This window comes from Mus musculus, chromosome 1 (genome assembly GCF_000001635.26).
Source record: "Mus musculus strain C57BL/6J chromosome 1, GRCm38.p6 C57BL/6J".
NCBI classification, from domain to species: Eukaryota; Metazoa; Chordata; class Mammalia; order Rodentia; family Muridae; genus Mus; species Mus musculus.
The window spans coordinates 173,563,595-173,579,938 of record NC_000067.6 but is presented as its reverse complement, the minus strand read 5'-3'; the positions used below and the strand labels follow the sequence as shown (position 1 = coordinate 173,579,938).

At 41.3% G+C, this 16,344-nt stretch overlaps 1 protein-coding gene across 11 annotated transcripts in view; it reads left to right on the top strand.

The window, feature by feature from the left end:
* Positions 1-13,659, top strand: part of Ifi213 (interferon activated gene 213) — a 33,069-nt gene extending 19,410 nt beyond the window's left edge. For 2 of the 11 annotated variants that reach the window (XM_030255719.1, XM_030255721.1), the window contains 2 exons: positions 5,021-5,145; positions 10,839-13,655. In XM_030255719.1, the coding sequence (XP_030111579.1) occupies positions 5,021-5,145; positions 10,839-10,963 (250 nt within the window). In that variant the 3' untranslated portion in view covers positions 10,964-13,655. Of the gene's footprint in view, positions 1-5,020; positions 5,984-8,785; positions 8,893-10,838 lie in introns of those variants that run through there. The other 9 variants (XR_003956540.1, NR_160907.1, XR_003956542.1 and 6 more) reach the window with 9 other exon arrangements.
* The last annotated feature ends 2,685 nt before the right edge of the window (positions 13,660-16,344 follow it).

Genomic DNA, 16,344 nt, shown 5'->3' with positions numbered 1-16,344 from the left:
CATAGCACCGTGTGTGCTCAGGGTCATTAACTATTGCTCTTGGGAGAAACTGAAAGGATATATAGTTAGGGAACAGCAGAACGGCAAACTTAAAGCAGGGACCATGCCATTGTGGAAACTGGTAAGATCGTGCTTAACAGACTAGGATTGTCAGCAAATGGTTGAAGCAGGGCAGAGAGTCCTGGACGAGATTCAAGACAGTCTATCAGAGACAGAGCGGGGAGAGAGATTAAAAATTGAGAGGAAACAAGGTGCACTGAAGAATAAAGGCCTTTCCCCGGGCCTTGAGCCCGAGGAAAAGAGAAATAAGGGAAAAAATGCCCTGGGCAAGCTTAGAAAAAGGACTAAGGGAAAGGGAGAGAAAAAGAAAGATCAAGCTGGAGGGACACATAAGGGAAGGAGCCTCTATCCGCCATTAGATGAGTTCAAGGCACTAGCTGTTAGTAGCTCAGAATCGGATAAGGAACTTAGCTCCTCTGTGGAAACAGACTTAGAGGAAGAAGCGGCAGGCTGTGAGGGAGAAAAATACCAGCCAGATGAAAGACAAGCTAATCAGTCACAGAATAACACGAAAGCAGCTAGAGACAAATGTCAAATTGCTGCGTGGTCTCTGGGCCCTCAACCTCTGGGTCCTAGTGCACCTCCACCCTATGTGCAGAGGTATCATTCAGACTCATTCATTCCACAAGAGGAACAGAGAAAAGTGCAGCAAGCGTTTCCAGTCTTTGAAGGCGCCAATGGTGGATGCGTTCACGCCCCGGTGGATTATGTACAGATTAAAGAACTTTCAGAGTCAGTCTGTAACTATGGAGTCAATGCAAATTTTACTGTAGCACAATTCGAAAGGCTTGCTACTCTGGCAATGACCCCTGGCAATTGGATGACTGTAGTAAGAGCTGCAGGTACTAACATGGGAATGTATCTAGAATGGAAAGCTTTGTGGCAAGACTCCTGTCAAGCACAGGCAAGGGTCAATGCCACTGTTGAAGGGCACCAAAGAACATGGACTTTTGAGTTGCTTACAGGTCAGGGAGAACACGCTACTAATCAGACAAATTACCATTGGGGGGCGTATGCCCAAATCTCAGCTGCCGCCGTTAAGGCATGGAAGGCACTCTCTAGGAAGGAAGAGGCAAGTGGATATTTGACAAAGATTACTCAGGGTTCCCAGGAGTTGTTGTCAGGCTTTGTGGCTAGAATGACAGAAGCGGCAGGAAGAATCTTTGGGGACCCAGAGGCAGCTATGCCTTTAATTGAACAGTTAGTCTATGAACAGGCTACACAAGAATGCAGGGTGGCTATTACACCTAGAGAGAGCAAGGGATTGCAGGACTGGTTGAAGGTTTGCCATGAGCTTGGAGGGCCACTCACTAATGCCGGTTTAGCAGCTGCCATTCTACAAGGGCAAAAATGCCCTGACATGGCTGAGATCAATCTCTGCTATAATTGTGGCAAGCCAGGACACTTAAAAAAGGACTGTAGAGCCCTTGTCAAAAGGAGAGCACCAGGACTATGTACTAAGTGTGGGAAAGGATATCATTGGGCTAGAGATTGTAGGTCAGTCAAGGACATTCGAGGCAGGCCCCTGCAGCCAGAATTTCCTCAAGCAGTAGATAATGAGGCCATTTTAAAAAACCAGTACAGGGCCCCCAGGTCTCAGGGCCCGAAAACATATGGGACCCCGACAGGCAAAAGGTGGACCCCACAGTCCGCAGGGCAACAGAAGGATCAGCTGGGTTGGACCTCCGTGCCACCACCTGATTCATGCTGATGCCCCAAATGGGGGGGGGGGCAACCCATTCCTACTGACTACAAAGGGCCTCTGCCATCTGGAAGTGTTGGCCTAATACTGGGCCGGGCCTCCCTTACCTTACAAGGCCTTATTGTTCACCCTGGAGTAGTAGATCAAGACTATGAAGGGGAACTTCAAGTTCTCTGTTCCTGTCCTCAGGGTGTCTTTTCTATTTCACAAAGGGATAGAATAGCTCAGTTAATAATTTTGCCAAGCCTACATGGCTATTTTCCTTCCTCTGGTGTCCCTCGAGCTGCCAGAGGAATTGGTTCTACTGGAAATGATTCTGCTTACTTAATAATTCCTCTTGACTCCAGGCCATCCTTAAAATTAGTTATAGAAGGGAAACAATTTAAAGGGATTTTAGACACAGGAGCAGATAAAAGTATCATCTCTTCCCACTGGTGGCCAAAAGCCTGGCCCGTTACTCAGTCATCACATTCTTTACAAGGGTTAGGTTATCAGTCCTGCCCCACTATTAGCTCCCGTTATTTGAGTTGGCAAGTGCCTGAAGGTCAAATGGGACGATTCACTCCCTATGTTTTACCACTCCCAGTAAATCTCTGGGGGAGAGACATTTTACAGGCACTAGGAATGACCTTGACTAATGAATACTCGCCACAAGCTGTTCAAATGATGAAGAAAATGGGCTATAAAGAAGGAAGGGGATTAGGGAAAGGACAGCAGGGTAGACTTGAACCTATCCCTCAAGAAGGTAATAATGGAAGACAAGGTTTGGGTTTTTCCTAGGGGCCTTTGAGGGCTTCATGCCCATACCATGGCTTACACAGGAAGCTGTGTGGGTTTCTCAATGGCCTCTCTCCTCTGAAAAATTACAAGCAGCCACAAAACTGATTTCTGAACAGCTATGTTTGGGTCATTTAGAGCCCTCTACCTCACCCTGGAATACACCTATTTTCGTAATTAAGAAAAAATCTGGCAAATGGCCCTTATTACATGATCTTAGAGCAATTAATGTACAAATGCACCTGTTTGGGCCAGTTCAACGAGGGTTACCATTGCTTTCTGCCTTACCCAAAAATTGGGAAATTATAATTATAGATATTAAAGATTGTTTTTTCTCTATACCTTTATGCCCTCAAGACAGGCAAAGATTTGCACTTACCATCCCAGCCATTAATCATTTAGAGGCTGATCAAAGATACCAATGGAAGGTCTGACTTCAGGGGATGGTGAATAGCCCCACCATATTTCAATTGTATGTGCAATTGGCACTTAAGTCAGTTAGAGAGCATTTTCCATCATTACTTTTGATAATTTATATGGATGACATTTTGATTTGCCATAAAAATTCACACTTATTTCAAGATGCATACCCTATATTAATAAAAACGTTAGGGCAATGGGGATTGCAGGTGGCCACCAGAAAGGTGCAAGTTGCTCGAATGGAAGCCTTCCTAGGGTCACTCATATATCCTGACAAAATTGTTCCTCAAAAATTAGAGATTTGCAAAGATCAACTACATACTTTGAATGATTTCCAAAAATTGCTAGGAGATATTAATTGGCTAAGACCATTTTTGAAAATTCCATCAGCAGAATTAAAGCCCTTATTTGATATATTAGAGGGAGATAACCACATCTCCTCCCACAGAGCACTTACCCCACCTGCATGCCAAGCTTTACAAACGATAGAAAAGGCCTTACAAGATGCTCAATTACAACGCATTGACGAGTCAAAGTCATTTGAATTGTGCATATTAAAAACTGCACAGTTACCAACAGCAGTCTTGTGGCAAAATGGACCCTTATTGTGGGTCCATCCTAATGCTTCCCCTGCAAAAATCACTGAGTGGCATCCTAATGCAGTTGTTGAACTTGCACTTCGGGGGATAAAAGCAGCCATTACTCATTTTGGGAAAGAACCTCATATGCTAATTGTGCTTTATACCTCTGCTCAAGTCCAAACCCTGGCAGCAACAACTAACAATTGGGCAGTCTTGGTTGCCTCCTATTCAGGAAAAATTGATAATCATTATCCAAAACATCCAATTTTACAGTTTGCCTTGAGCCAAGCCATAGTGTTTCCAGTAATAACAGCCAAACTCCCACTTCTGGATGGGGTAGTAGTATATACAGATGGATCCAAATCTGGCATAGGGGCATATGTAGTAAATGGCCAAGTAACATCTAAAGAATATAATGAGACATCACCCCAGGTTGTAGAGCGTTTGGTGGTTCTGGAGGTCCTTGAAACCTTCCTGGGACCGCTCAATATTGTATCTGATTCCTTATATGTGGTTAATGCAGTTAACATGCTTGAAGTTGCTGGCTTAATTAAACCCTCTAGCAAGCTTGTTCATATTTTTTCAGCAAATTCAGTCAGCCCTGTAACATAGAAGACATCTTGTGTATATTACTCATGTCAGGGCTCATTCTGGCCTTCCTGGCCCCATGTCTCATGGAAATGACTTGGCAGACAAAGCCACTAGAATCATGGCTGCTGCTCTGTCCTCGCAGGCAGAGGCTGCAAGGGAGTTTCATAAACACTTCCATGTGACGGCTGAAACTTTACGCCGCCATTTCACTTTAACCAGGAAAGAAGCTCGTGACATTGTCACCCAATGTCAAAACTGTTGTCAATTTCTGCCTACTTCTCATGTAGGGGTAAACCCCATAGGCATCAGGCCATTACAGGTCTGGCAAATGGATGTCACTCATATTTCCTCCTTTGGAAGAAATCAATATTTACATGTTTCCATTGATACCTGCTCTGGTGTTATGTTTGCTACACCTTTAACAGGTGAGAAAGCCTCTCATGATATACAGCACTGTTTAGAAGCTTGGAGTGCTTGGGGCAAGCCCACAATCCTTAAAACTGATAATGGGCCAGCATATACCTCTACTAAATTTCAGCAATTTTGTCATCAAATGGATGTCACTCACTTGACTGGCCTTCCTTATAATCCTCAAGGACAAGGCATTGTGGAACATGCCCACCATACACTCAAGTCTTATTTTATAAAACAAAAGGGGGGAGTTGATGAGACTCTGCCCTCAGTGCCAAGAGTAGCTGTATCCATGGCACTCTTCACACTTAATTTTTTGAATCTTGACGAGCAAGGTCGCTCTGCAGCTGATCGACATAGCTCAGACCCTGATAAACCAAAAGAAATGGTGAAATGGAAGGATATCTTATCTGGTCTGTGGAAAGGCCCAGATCCTATTTTAATAAGATCCAGGGGAGCTGTTTGTGTTTTTCCACAGAGTGAAGACAACCCATTTTGGCTGCCGGAATGACTCACCCAGCAAGATAGTAATCAAGGATGGTGTGGAAGATGCTGACCTCCTGAGGACTGCTCCTGATCCTGACAATGCTGAACTTGTCTCAGGTTCCTAGTATAATGGGCGAACAGAGATGGGCCATTCTCTCGACTTTCCCTAAACCAATGCCAGTTCACCATGATGCTATAGTTTTTCCAAAATTCTTTACTACCAATAAAACATTGGATTTACCATATCTACCCTATGATCCCACCTGAGCACCATTAGGAGAAAATCGCTCTTTATTAGAACAGGATTCTTTATGCTTTCAAATTAATGGACCAGGAAAATTTATCAACCTCACAGCCTGAGCCTTGGGGATGTTTGATGGGAAGCGAGGAGGCTGGGTGAGAACGACCCAAGATACTTCCAACACAGGTATAACCATTACAAATCGGACCTTCTGGCAGGAGGCAATTTGGGTTAATGGTACATTTCTACCACCTAACTTTTCAAACAAAGAACATCCCCACCAACCAAGAATAGCCCCCCATTGTAGCTTGGAAGACAAAGGGCTGATCCTGCCTTGGTCTGATTGTCAATCCTCCATCACTCGTTGGGAAGATTAGAGTAAAACCTTTTCCTTTTCTCCCAATATGTTGGCTGACCCAGAGAAGGAATTTATTATGAGACAGGGACTTTTCCTACAGGACTTTAGAATTCATCCCTTTCACAAGTGGGTGCTCTGTGGAGTCAATGGCAGCTGTACAGAACTCATTCCTTTGATCTTTATCCAGGGAGGAGCGGCTGGAAAGTCCTCTTTTACTGGCATCTCAAGATTTGTTCAGTATTGGAGAATAAATGCTGCCTCCCTGGACTCTGATGGATATACCAGATATACTAATTCCAGTGTAGAGATCACTGGGTTCAATAAAACTTTGGTAAACCTGATTAATTATCCACCTACCCCAGTCTGTGTTTACCCCCCTTTCTTGTTTATCCTTTCAAATGATTCATTTGAAGTCTGTTCCAATAATTCTTGTTGGATTTCCCAATGTTGGGATGTAAAAAGGACACCTGCGCCATGGTGGCCCGGATCCCACGTTGGATCCCTGTTCCGGTGGAAACACCCTCCACCTTATCCCTGGTTCGACAAAAAAGAGACTTTGGCATTACTGCTGCCGTGATCATAGCAATTTCAGCCAGTGCAGCTGCTGCTACAGCTGCGGGGTACGCTATGGCTAGAATGGTTCAAGCAGGCACAAAATTAAATCAGCTTTCAGTTGATCTGACTGATGCCATCAATGTCCAAACTTCTGCTAGTACCCAGTTGAAGGGAGGGCTGATGATTTTGAATCAGCGCCTTGACCTGGTTGAGGAACAGATAGCTGTCCTATACCAGATGGTCCAGTTGGGTTGTGAAAGAAAATTGGGCGCTCTGTGAATTACCAGTGTCCAATATGAAAATTTTACTCATGCAGCTAATCTGTCTAGACAGCTTTCCTTGTATCTTGCAGGAAATTGGTCCGAGGGGTTCGATGAGACTCTTGAGGCCCTGAGGGCGGCAGTTTTAAGGATCAACTCAATGCGAGTGGACCTGTCATTGACAGAGGGCCTCTCCTCCTGGATTTCATCTGCATTTTCTTATTTTAAGGAATGGGTAGGGGGTAGGTTTATTTGGTACTGCCATCTGCTGTGGACTTGTGTTCATGCTCTGGTTGGTTTGCAAGCTCAGAGCCCAACAAACAAATGACAAGGTCGTGATAGCGCAAGCACTTGCTGCCATTTAACAAGGGGCCTCCCCCGAAATCTGGCTATCTATGCTCAAGAATTAGTTGACATTTGTCATTTTTTGGCTGGCCTCTTTTGTAGAGTTCGCCCTAGGTCATTTAGTAGTTACTGTCACATAGCACTGCGGTATCCAGGGACGGACAACTTTCCTCGTGCACAGATCAACCTAAAACACGGGGCCCGGTGGCAATAGGGTTACCCTATGACAGGAAAGGCTTTGACATTAGAGGAACGACCTAAGACAGGAACCACAGATGATGGACATAATTATACAGACCTAGTCCAGCCTCATTTTAATAAAACAAAAAGAGGGAGATGTGGAGAGCCGTGCCGCAAGCAATTGCCATTATAAGATGGCGCTGGCTTCCACTGTGCCTAACTAATAAATAAGCCTTGTACTTATTTACTCACGCCTAGTCACTGCTCATCTTGGGGCGTAGTAATGAGGTAATGGGCGAGCAACTAATCAGGAGCTGACATGCCACATCAGGTGCTGAAACACCACGCTGAGGGCTATATAAGCAGCACCATTTTCCGGGGTCTGGGTCTTCCCTCTTTAAGAAGCAATAGAGCTTGTTGCAGAAGAATCCGGATGTCCAAGTGTGTTCTTGCTGGTGAGAACTTTAGCTCAGGACACCTGCCCATGCTGTGGCAAAGGAAAGCACTGGAGAAATGAATGTAAATCAAAGTTCCATAAGGATAGGACTCCACTCACTAAAGAAGTGGGTGAAAACTAGTGAAACAAAAAGCTAGATAGGGAGTAGCCTCTTAGTCCCGGAGAAGAGAGAGGCACAGAGTGAAGAGGGTGGTAAAGAATCCACTCCTCTGAATCCAGAGGCTCAGGAATTTACTATCCATCCTTTACCTAGAGCTGATCCAGGGAGTGCAGGGTTAGATCTGGCAGCTTTAACAGATATTATACTTTCTAGTTGGAATGGTGTGCATTTCACCTCCACTTCAGTGTTGGGTACCTTGCCTCCAGGAACTGTAGGCCTCATTATTGGCCACAGCTCCAGTTATAAGAAAAACTTTGAGGTGGTCCCTGGAGTTGTGGATTCTGACACTTCAGGTGAAATTAAAGATATGGTTAAAGCGTTAAAGAAGACAGTACAACTTCATAAAGGTCAAAGAATAGCTCAGCTCTTATTATTACCTTATTTACAACTCCCCAATCCTACATTGAAAGGAGAGCAAGGCAAAGGACAATTTGGGTCTATAGATACTGTAGCCTGAGTGCAATAAACTAATGATCAGAGACCTTCTAAGAATATTGTTATCAATGGAAAATCATTTAAGGGACTTCTAGATACAGGAGCTGACAGGATCTGTATTGCAGGTAGAGATTGGCCTTCATCTTGGCCTGTTCACCATGCATCCTCTATTCTACAAGGGTTAGGGATGGCTGCTAATGTAGCCCAAAGTTCACAAATATTAAAATGGAAGTGTGAAGGAAAAACAGGACATGCACAGCCTTATGCCATAGCTTCCCTACCTTTCTCATTTTGGGGAAGAGACATTATGGAGGATATGAATGTTAAACTGGTTACCTCAGACAATTTAAACTGGCAGAATTTTTCATAGGGGTCACTGATGAGAATTTATATGCTGATAAAATTGAATAGAGAGATCCAGAGCCTGTGTGTACTAATCAGTGACCCCTAACTGAGGAAAAGAGACAGGCTATTGAAGAGCTGGTGAATAAACAATTAGAGAAAGGACATAAAGAGGAGTTCAACAGTCCATGGAACACTCCAATATTTGTTATAAAGAAAATATCAGGGAAATGGAGACTTTTGCAAGATCTTAGAGCAGTAAATTCTACTCTGCATGATATGGGAGCCTTGCAACCAGGGCTCCCTTCACCAGTTGCTATTCCAAAACAATACGATATTATAGTTATAGATTTACAGGATTGCTTCTTCACAATAAAATCAAATCCTGAAGATTCCAAAAGATTTGCTTTTAATGTTCCCTCAGTGCATTTGCAAAGGCTGTTCAGAAGATTTTGGTGGAAAGATTTACCTCAAGGAATGAAGAATAGTCCTATGTTGCGCCAAAAATTCGTAGATAAGGCTTTATTGGAAGTAAGGAAATCATTTCCTCAAGTGTATATAATTCATTTTATGGATGATATTTTATTGACTACAGAGAGTAAAGAGCAAACAGCAGGTTTTGCAAATAACTATAGAATGTTTAACTAAGTATGGGCTAATAGTAGCTCCAGAAAAAAATTCACCATAATAGAGCTTTAAGATATTTGGGTAATTTAATATGTAAAGATTATATTTCTTCTCAAAAGGTTACCATTAGCTTGGATAAATTAAAAACTTTAAATGATTACCAGAAGCTGTTAGGGGATATTAGTTGGGTTAGGCCATATTTGAGGCTTACCACAGGAGACTTAAGTCCCTTATTTAGTATCCTAAAGGGTGATACTCATTCCAATTCACCTAGAGTTTTAACTCCAGAAGCCCTATAGGCCATTGCTTTGGTAGAAGAGAAAATTACAAAGGCTAAAGTACAGCAATTGGATTATACAAGGGAATGGGATTTCTTAATCCTTAAGACTTCCTATACACATACTGGGCGCCTCTGGCAGTGGGGAGTACTGGGATGGATTTATCTACCTCACTCTCATACTTGTTCACCTGCTCCATGTTAATTATTAAGGCTCGAACTCATTCCAAAGAATTGTTTGGAAAAGAAATGCAAAATATAATTATCCCATATAACAGGCAACAATTGAACAGTTATTGCAAAATGATGAGGATTAGGGAATAACTTTACAAGGATATACAGGACAGTTTAAGTATCATTTACCTAGACATCCTTTAATTGAATTTACTGCTGAATTTAATTTTCCTAATAAAATTCCTGAAGATCCCTTACAAGAGGAACTTTTTCTTTTTACAGATGGCTCCTCTAATGGAAGGGAAGTGGTGTATAGAGAAAACTAACACCCCCCCCCAATAATAAAAAGGGTAACAGAATTTTCTGCTCAACAAGCAGAAATTACTGTGGTAATTCTAGCTTTAGAAAAATTTCCTCAGGCTTTTAATCCTTATACGGATTCTAAATATGTCACAGGCCTGTTTCCAGCCATAGAGACAGCCTTGCTGTCTGGGGAGTCTAAAATTATAAAGCAGTTACTGCAACTACAGACACTGATTCAGAGTAGAAAGGAAAAATTCTTTATAAGTCATATACCTGGACATATGGGACTTCCTGTTCCTCTATCATTAGGAAATTTGCTAGCAGACAAATATACTAAAGGAATAATCATGAATGGCATAGAAAGAGCTCAGCAAAGTCATCAACTACATCATCAGAATGCTTTAGCACTAAAAAGAATGTTTCAAATTACTAGAGAACAGGCTAGACAGATTGTGAAGCAATGTCAGTACTGCCCAGAGGTGTACCATCCTCAAAAGATGGGCATTAATGCACTGGGCTTAAAGGCACAGGTTCTATGGCAGATGGATATTACTCATGTACAGGAGTTTGGAAAAATGAATTTTGTACTTGTTACAGAGGATACTTTCTCACATGCTGTCATGGCCACTGCCAGAACAGAAGAGGCAGTAAAGGATGTTGTACAACACTTGCTGGTTTGTTTTTTATATTTAGGTGTACCTAGGAAAATAAAAGCAGACAATGGACAGGCCTATACTTCTAAAGCATTTGCAAAGTTTTTGAATCAGTGGAAAATTGAGCATGTTACAGGGATTCATTATAATCCACAAGGACAGGCAATAATAGAAAGAACTCATCAAGTATTAAAGAATCAGCTTGATAGGGTAGAGCTGCTAATCAATTTTACTCACCCCATCATACTTTAATTCATGCTTTTTTTGTAATTAATCATCTTAATACCAATGAACAGGGAGAGACTCCTATGAGGAGACATTGGGGTCCGGTTGCTTTTAAAGCACAACCTTTAGTAATGTGGAAAGATCTTTTGAATGGAAACTTGAGGGGTCTTGATACTTTAATGACTTCGAAGAGAGGATATGCATGTGTTTTTCCACAGAATGCAGAATCCCCAGTCTGGATTATGGACAGGCTTATCAGATCAGCCCCACCTGTCCCGCACACAAAGCTGCACAGAGAAGAGAAGGAAAAAGAAGGAAGAACAGCCACTTGCAACCAAAATGAAGAGACTCTCCCTATCTCCACCACAGACAACAGCAAGGAGAGTCAACCCGATGCCATCCTGGGGACAACTAAAGAAGCTGACTCGTGAAGCAGAGGGACTAGTACACAGAACGGGCAACAAGCTTTCATCAGAGTCAATGTTTTTGGCCATGCTTGCTTTAATGCAGGTGACTGCTGTAGCGGGAGAGTTTTTGGGCTTACATACCCAAGCCACCACTTCTTCATCCGGTCGGGTAGAAAGAACAGAATAATATAAAAGTCACGACTAATAATTCGTAGTTTTTGGGTGGATTCCAAGATTTTGGTAGGAATCATCATATTTCCAAGCATGTAAATTATAAGGGAAGGTCTGATGTAGTTCCTAGTTGCCTAGCACTTAAAGGAGCTGTACTGATAGGGTTCTTGCCAGTCAACTATAGATCTTTTGTGACTGTTGCTCGTGATAATGAGGATAGGCTTAGGTGCTGGGTATGGAAATTGCAATCTCAGTTGCTTGGATATGAAAATTATAATAAAACTTCTGAGACTGTACCTAGACTACCAGTCCCTGATTGTGTGGTAATTTTGGGAGATAAAGATAATGATTATACTTGGAATAGTATGGTTACTGAGTACCCTGTGTGGCTAGATTGTGGATTTAAGCATTCAGCTACAGTTTTTCATCCTAGGGGAACTCAAGATAATTTTAATTTAACTTTGCTCTCTTTTTAAAGGAACTCTCAGATTATCAATTTCATGGGTTTGATCCTGATACGAGGAATGAGACTTTGAAACGATATTTCACTCCAGGCTTTGTAGCCCCGATTTGGGTTGGTCATTCTTTTGTAATACTACTGCTATTCAAGCAGATTTGTTTAGACTTGTTGCTACTGCTAACATGATCTTTTTAACAAAACCCAAAGCTCAGGTCAACTCCCCTATAGCAGTGAAATCTTGTGTTCCTTATTCGTATGCTATATTGTTGGATAGTTTGACAGAGTTAAGATCACAAATGTTGGCAAGTCTTTTCATATTCATTATAGTTCTTGTCAATTAACTAATTGTGTATATCCTAATTTAGATACGGAATCCGCTATTATGATTTTGTTAAAGAGAACTGCTTATGTTTTGCTGCCTGGAGAGTTAGGAAATGATCTTTGGTTTGAGAATTTGGGAATGCAAACTTTGAAAACATTAAGTGAGCTTATTCGACCTAAGAGATTTGTTACAGCTCTGATTCTGGGGATTACTGCTTTAATAGAAATTATAATTTCTTTTGCATTATCTACCACAGCCCTAGTTCAGCAGCTGCATACTGCTCATTTTGTTAATGAGATGCATAGGAATATTTCCATAGCTCTGTCAAACTACATCTTATAAGTAAGAAACTGGAGGCAAAGGCTAATGCTTTAGAAGAAGTAGTTTTAGCAGTGGGACCAGGATAGAGCAAATATTAAGGTTAGGTTAGCTACTAAATGTCATGCTTCATTTCAATATATTTGTGTCATGCCATTACCTTATAATGCAACCATTGATTGGGAAAAGACTGGAACGGTTAAAGACAGAAATTTCAGATATTAGCAGAAGTCAATTGATGAATTGACCAGAGATTTAAAAAATAATCTAAGTTCAACGAATCCCTTAGATTGGGTTCAATATATAATCTTGCTTGCTATTATTATTGGCATTATTTTATTCATAATTGTTGTGTTTCTACTCATCTTTAGAGTTCTTCTGAGATTTGTAACTACGACAAGGCAGGACATTCTGGAACTTCATCTGAAAAATAAGAAAGAGGGAATGCTACAACAACTCTAGTGAAGACTGCATGGCAGGCCCAAGAGCTTAGAAACAGTGACAATGCAAAAAGTTTCATGGAAACTTAATGTCCTGGAGACTTGGCATCCCTGTAGCATGAATGCTCCAAACTTGTTCTTGTGTTAGTTGGTGAATGGATCTGTATGCCTTCTTTCAGTATTGTTTTATTAATAGGTGCCTCCAAGTAATGATTTTACTAATACCTAAATCAGGTTGAACTTTGCTTCCTGGCCTTCACCAATATCCTAGGCAGTCCTGGAGCTGACCCTGGGCTTGGAATTTCATAAGAATGTTACTCATTCAGATGAAATGCCCCAGTGTTTACAGTTAGTAATCTGGCATCTCACAGTTTGCCAGATAGGAGCTAGCAATCTCAGGACTAGTTCAAAATAGTAAACTTAGAATCCTCATTACAGTCACTTATGGCAGACTACATTGCATTTTTGAAGAAAGTTGAGTTCTATTGACCAATGGAGATTTCCCTACAGACACTTAAAAGAGCAGCCTGGTTACTCCCATATGCAAGAATTTACAATGGCCTAGGAAGAAGGAGGGTTGTGGTTTAAGGAGGAACTACAGTATTGCATTATTCATGAAAAGGTCAGCAAGAGCAGAACCCCTCTGGTGCAAGCTTTCACAAGGCTCAGAGAAATAGCATAAATTGTGACTAGGGTGTGAAATCCTCACCTGGCTCCTGTCAATAGCTGCCTTTAGATAGGTCTGATCTTATCTCAATTGTAAACATTGCCTGGTTCCTGCCAGTCTTTATGTATGCATTTTTTTGTTTTGTGTCAGATTACTTCAATGTATCTTGGCTGATGTGCCACCTAACTTCTCTGTTTTCTTCTGTAATATAAATCTGATATTCAGTTTGAAAAATTACATTCAGATATGCACTCTCTGTGTGTCAGTGTCTGTTTGTCATCCCTCCAATTCCTTGTCCACCTGATTACCAAAATCCTGGTTCCCTATGGCTTGAGGGACCCACTGAGTCTAGTCTGTGGCACCTGTATTTCTTTCAGTGAGTTATTGATATCCTCTTTAAAACTGTACTATCTTTATAAAATAGGATTTTAGGACAGATTTCTGATTTTCAGGTGTGTTGGTATATTCAGGACTTTCTGCGGTGGTGAACTGGGTTCTGGTGATGCCCACATATTTTGGCTTCTGTTGCTTATGGTCTTGTGCTTGCCTCTCTTCATCTGGAAAACCCTGGTGTTTGTCTACCAGGGGGACTGTCTGGAAGTCTGCCTCCTTTGTCTCTGGGTTGCTTCAGGTCTCCTGGTAGGCTTGTGGCCCTGGCTGTATCAGACTATCTGTAGGGCATTCCAACTAGGGCCTCTTCACAGATGCAGGGAAGCTGCTGAGCTGTTGCCCTTGCTGCAATCGATCTCATGGTAGGCCTTCAGACTGTTGGGTCTTCTGTGAAGCAGTCAAGCTGTTTTCCAACTGTTCTGAGTGCAGAGAGTCCTCTACTTCTCAACTGCTCAGAGTGCAGCGGATACTCTAGGATGGATTGGGATATGGAGTCTTCATGGAAGCAGACCAAATAGGAGTCCGCCCCAGCGAAATTCACAGTTCCAGTTCCCAGCTAACTCTGGAAGATCTTGGAGAACCAGTTTGGCCTCAGGCAGGTAACAGGCAGTTTAACATCAAAGGGGAGTGATGAGAAGCAACACAGCAGGTGGTTTTGCCTCAGTGGCAGAAGGTCTGAACCAGCCTGGCTAGACTGAAGAAGGTTATATTTTCCCCCTCTAATAATATTAAACAAAACTGGACTGAGTCACAAAATTTATTTATGCTCTATAGACCTGCCTAGGAGTTATGGTGGCTGGTGACCCCACATTTCTTAGGAAATCTTAGATCTTCTAGAATCATCCTTATCCGTCATAGAGTGTATGTGCAGCTAGTTTTTGTTATATTTCACATAAACATGGCTCTATGGTGTATTATCAACAGCCACGGCCTTTTGGCATGTACCTCTGTCTTAGATTGGTATGATTCTGAGATCTGGGTGCCCGTCATTGACTGTCACACCCTCATATCACACTATACTCCCAATTCAGACCGAAGCCAAAATATGTTCTTAGAATGCTTCTTGATGGAGAATAATAACTGTGTTTTGGTGGCAAGATTTTACTCCTGCACCAGTCAGGCTGAAAGGTGGCTGACCTGCTTGAGAAACAAAGGTGGGACAGTGAAAAAGCAACTATATAAAAAGCTTCTTTGAAGAAGTCCAGGTACTCCATTCACTTGCAAATTAGCAATGACCAAGCTCAGGCTCTGGCCTCCAGGTATGGGGGAGCTGGCTTTGAGAATTAGCAGAAAGGCCAGAGATTCTCTGGAAGTGGAGGCTGAGCTCCAAATTAACTTTGCTAGGTAATTAAGAATTTTAGCTCTCTTCAATAGGAATCTCTAATAACGGAATTATTACTAGACCAATCTAAGATTGAGTTACAATAACTAGTCACATTGAAGAAAAGAGAAGAATCATTTTAACTCTATTATATGATTAATCTTTCTAAGTCAGAATACACAGTCTCTGATGTTCTTTTTACCATAAAGTTAAAAAGCTTGAAGCAAGGCAGCTTCAATTATCCAAACTGGGAAAAGGACAAGCAACGATGGGTCAAAAACATGTACCCAATTTAGCTTCCTTGTCACTTCAGTCAGAGCATTGAGCCAACTCACCTGCCAGGTTGTCACACAAATTAGCCATCATGCTTCTGCAGTATCTGTGGAGAGAACCCATATTTTTCCCTTTCCTAATAAGGTAGCTGTTCAGAATCAAGCCATATGCTGATAAGTAGACCCTTTTAAGATTCTACAAGGAATTTATTAAGTTCTTTGACATCTAAATTTCAAAATTCTAAAATAAAAGTATGATTTAAATAATGTGCACGGAAATGCATTAAATAATATGCATGGGGATATAATTTCCCCATCTTTTTTTTTAAGAAGCTAAAGTTTTAAAGTTTCACAATACCTTGTCCTTGAGAATTAATAATTTGTTGTCAAAACATCTCAAATACTTGACTGTTATAGTCAGTATTCATGTACATGGGCAGTGACTAATTGCACATTCAATTGTTTCTCTTAAAGAACGGTTGTAACTAGAAAGCTTGAAAAGTTATTAATAGTCACATGTGGATAATTTATTTAGTTATTAACTCAGAAATAGGAGCATTTATTTGCAGCAATTTATTAAGTATAAGTCCTCAAGAACTAACACTATTATGTGGAAACAAGTAGTAACTGAGGACACTAAGAGCAAAGAAATTGACATGCAAAATTTCCAAGAATACTAAAATATTATCTTAAACCATAACTGTTTTCAATATATAAAGAACGAGATTATATATCCAACCTATCTTATATGTAGGACCTATAGACTGCCTGAGATATAAATCCAGCATGACATTGCTTTAAGATGTCCACACAATCCAGAACAATTTATTAAATGTCCAAAAACAGCCTTCTTAAAAGGACAGTATTTTTTCTGATGAGTTGTATATGTATAAGCAATTGCAAATTTGAGAATTAATAGCATTCGAGGGATAAACAATCTTAAGCAATTGGAGCTC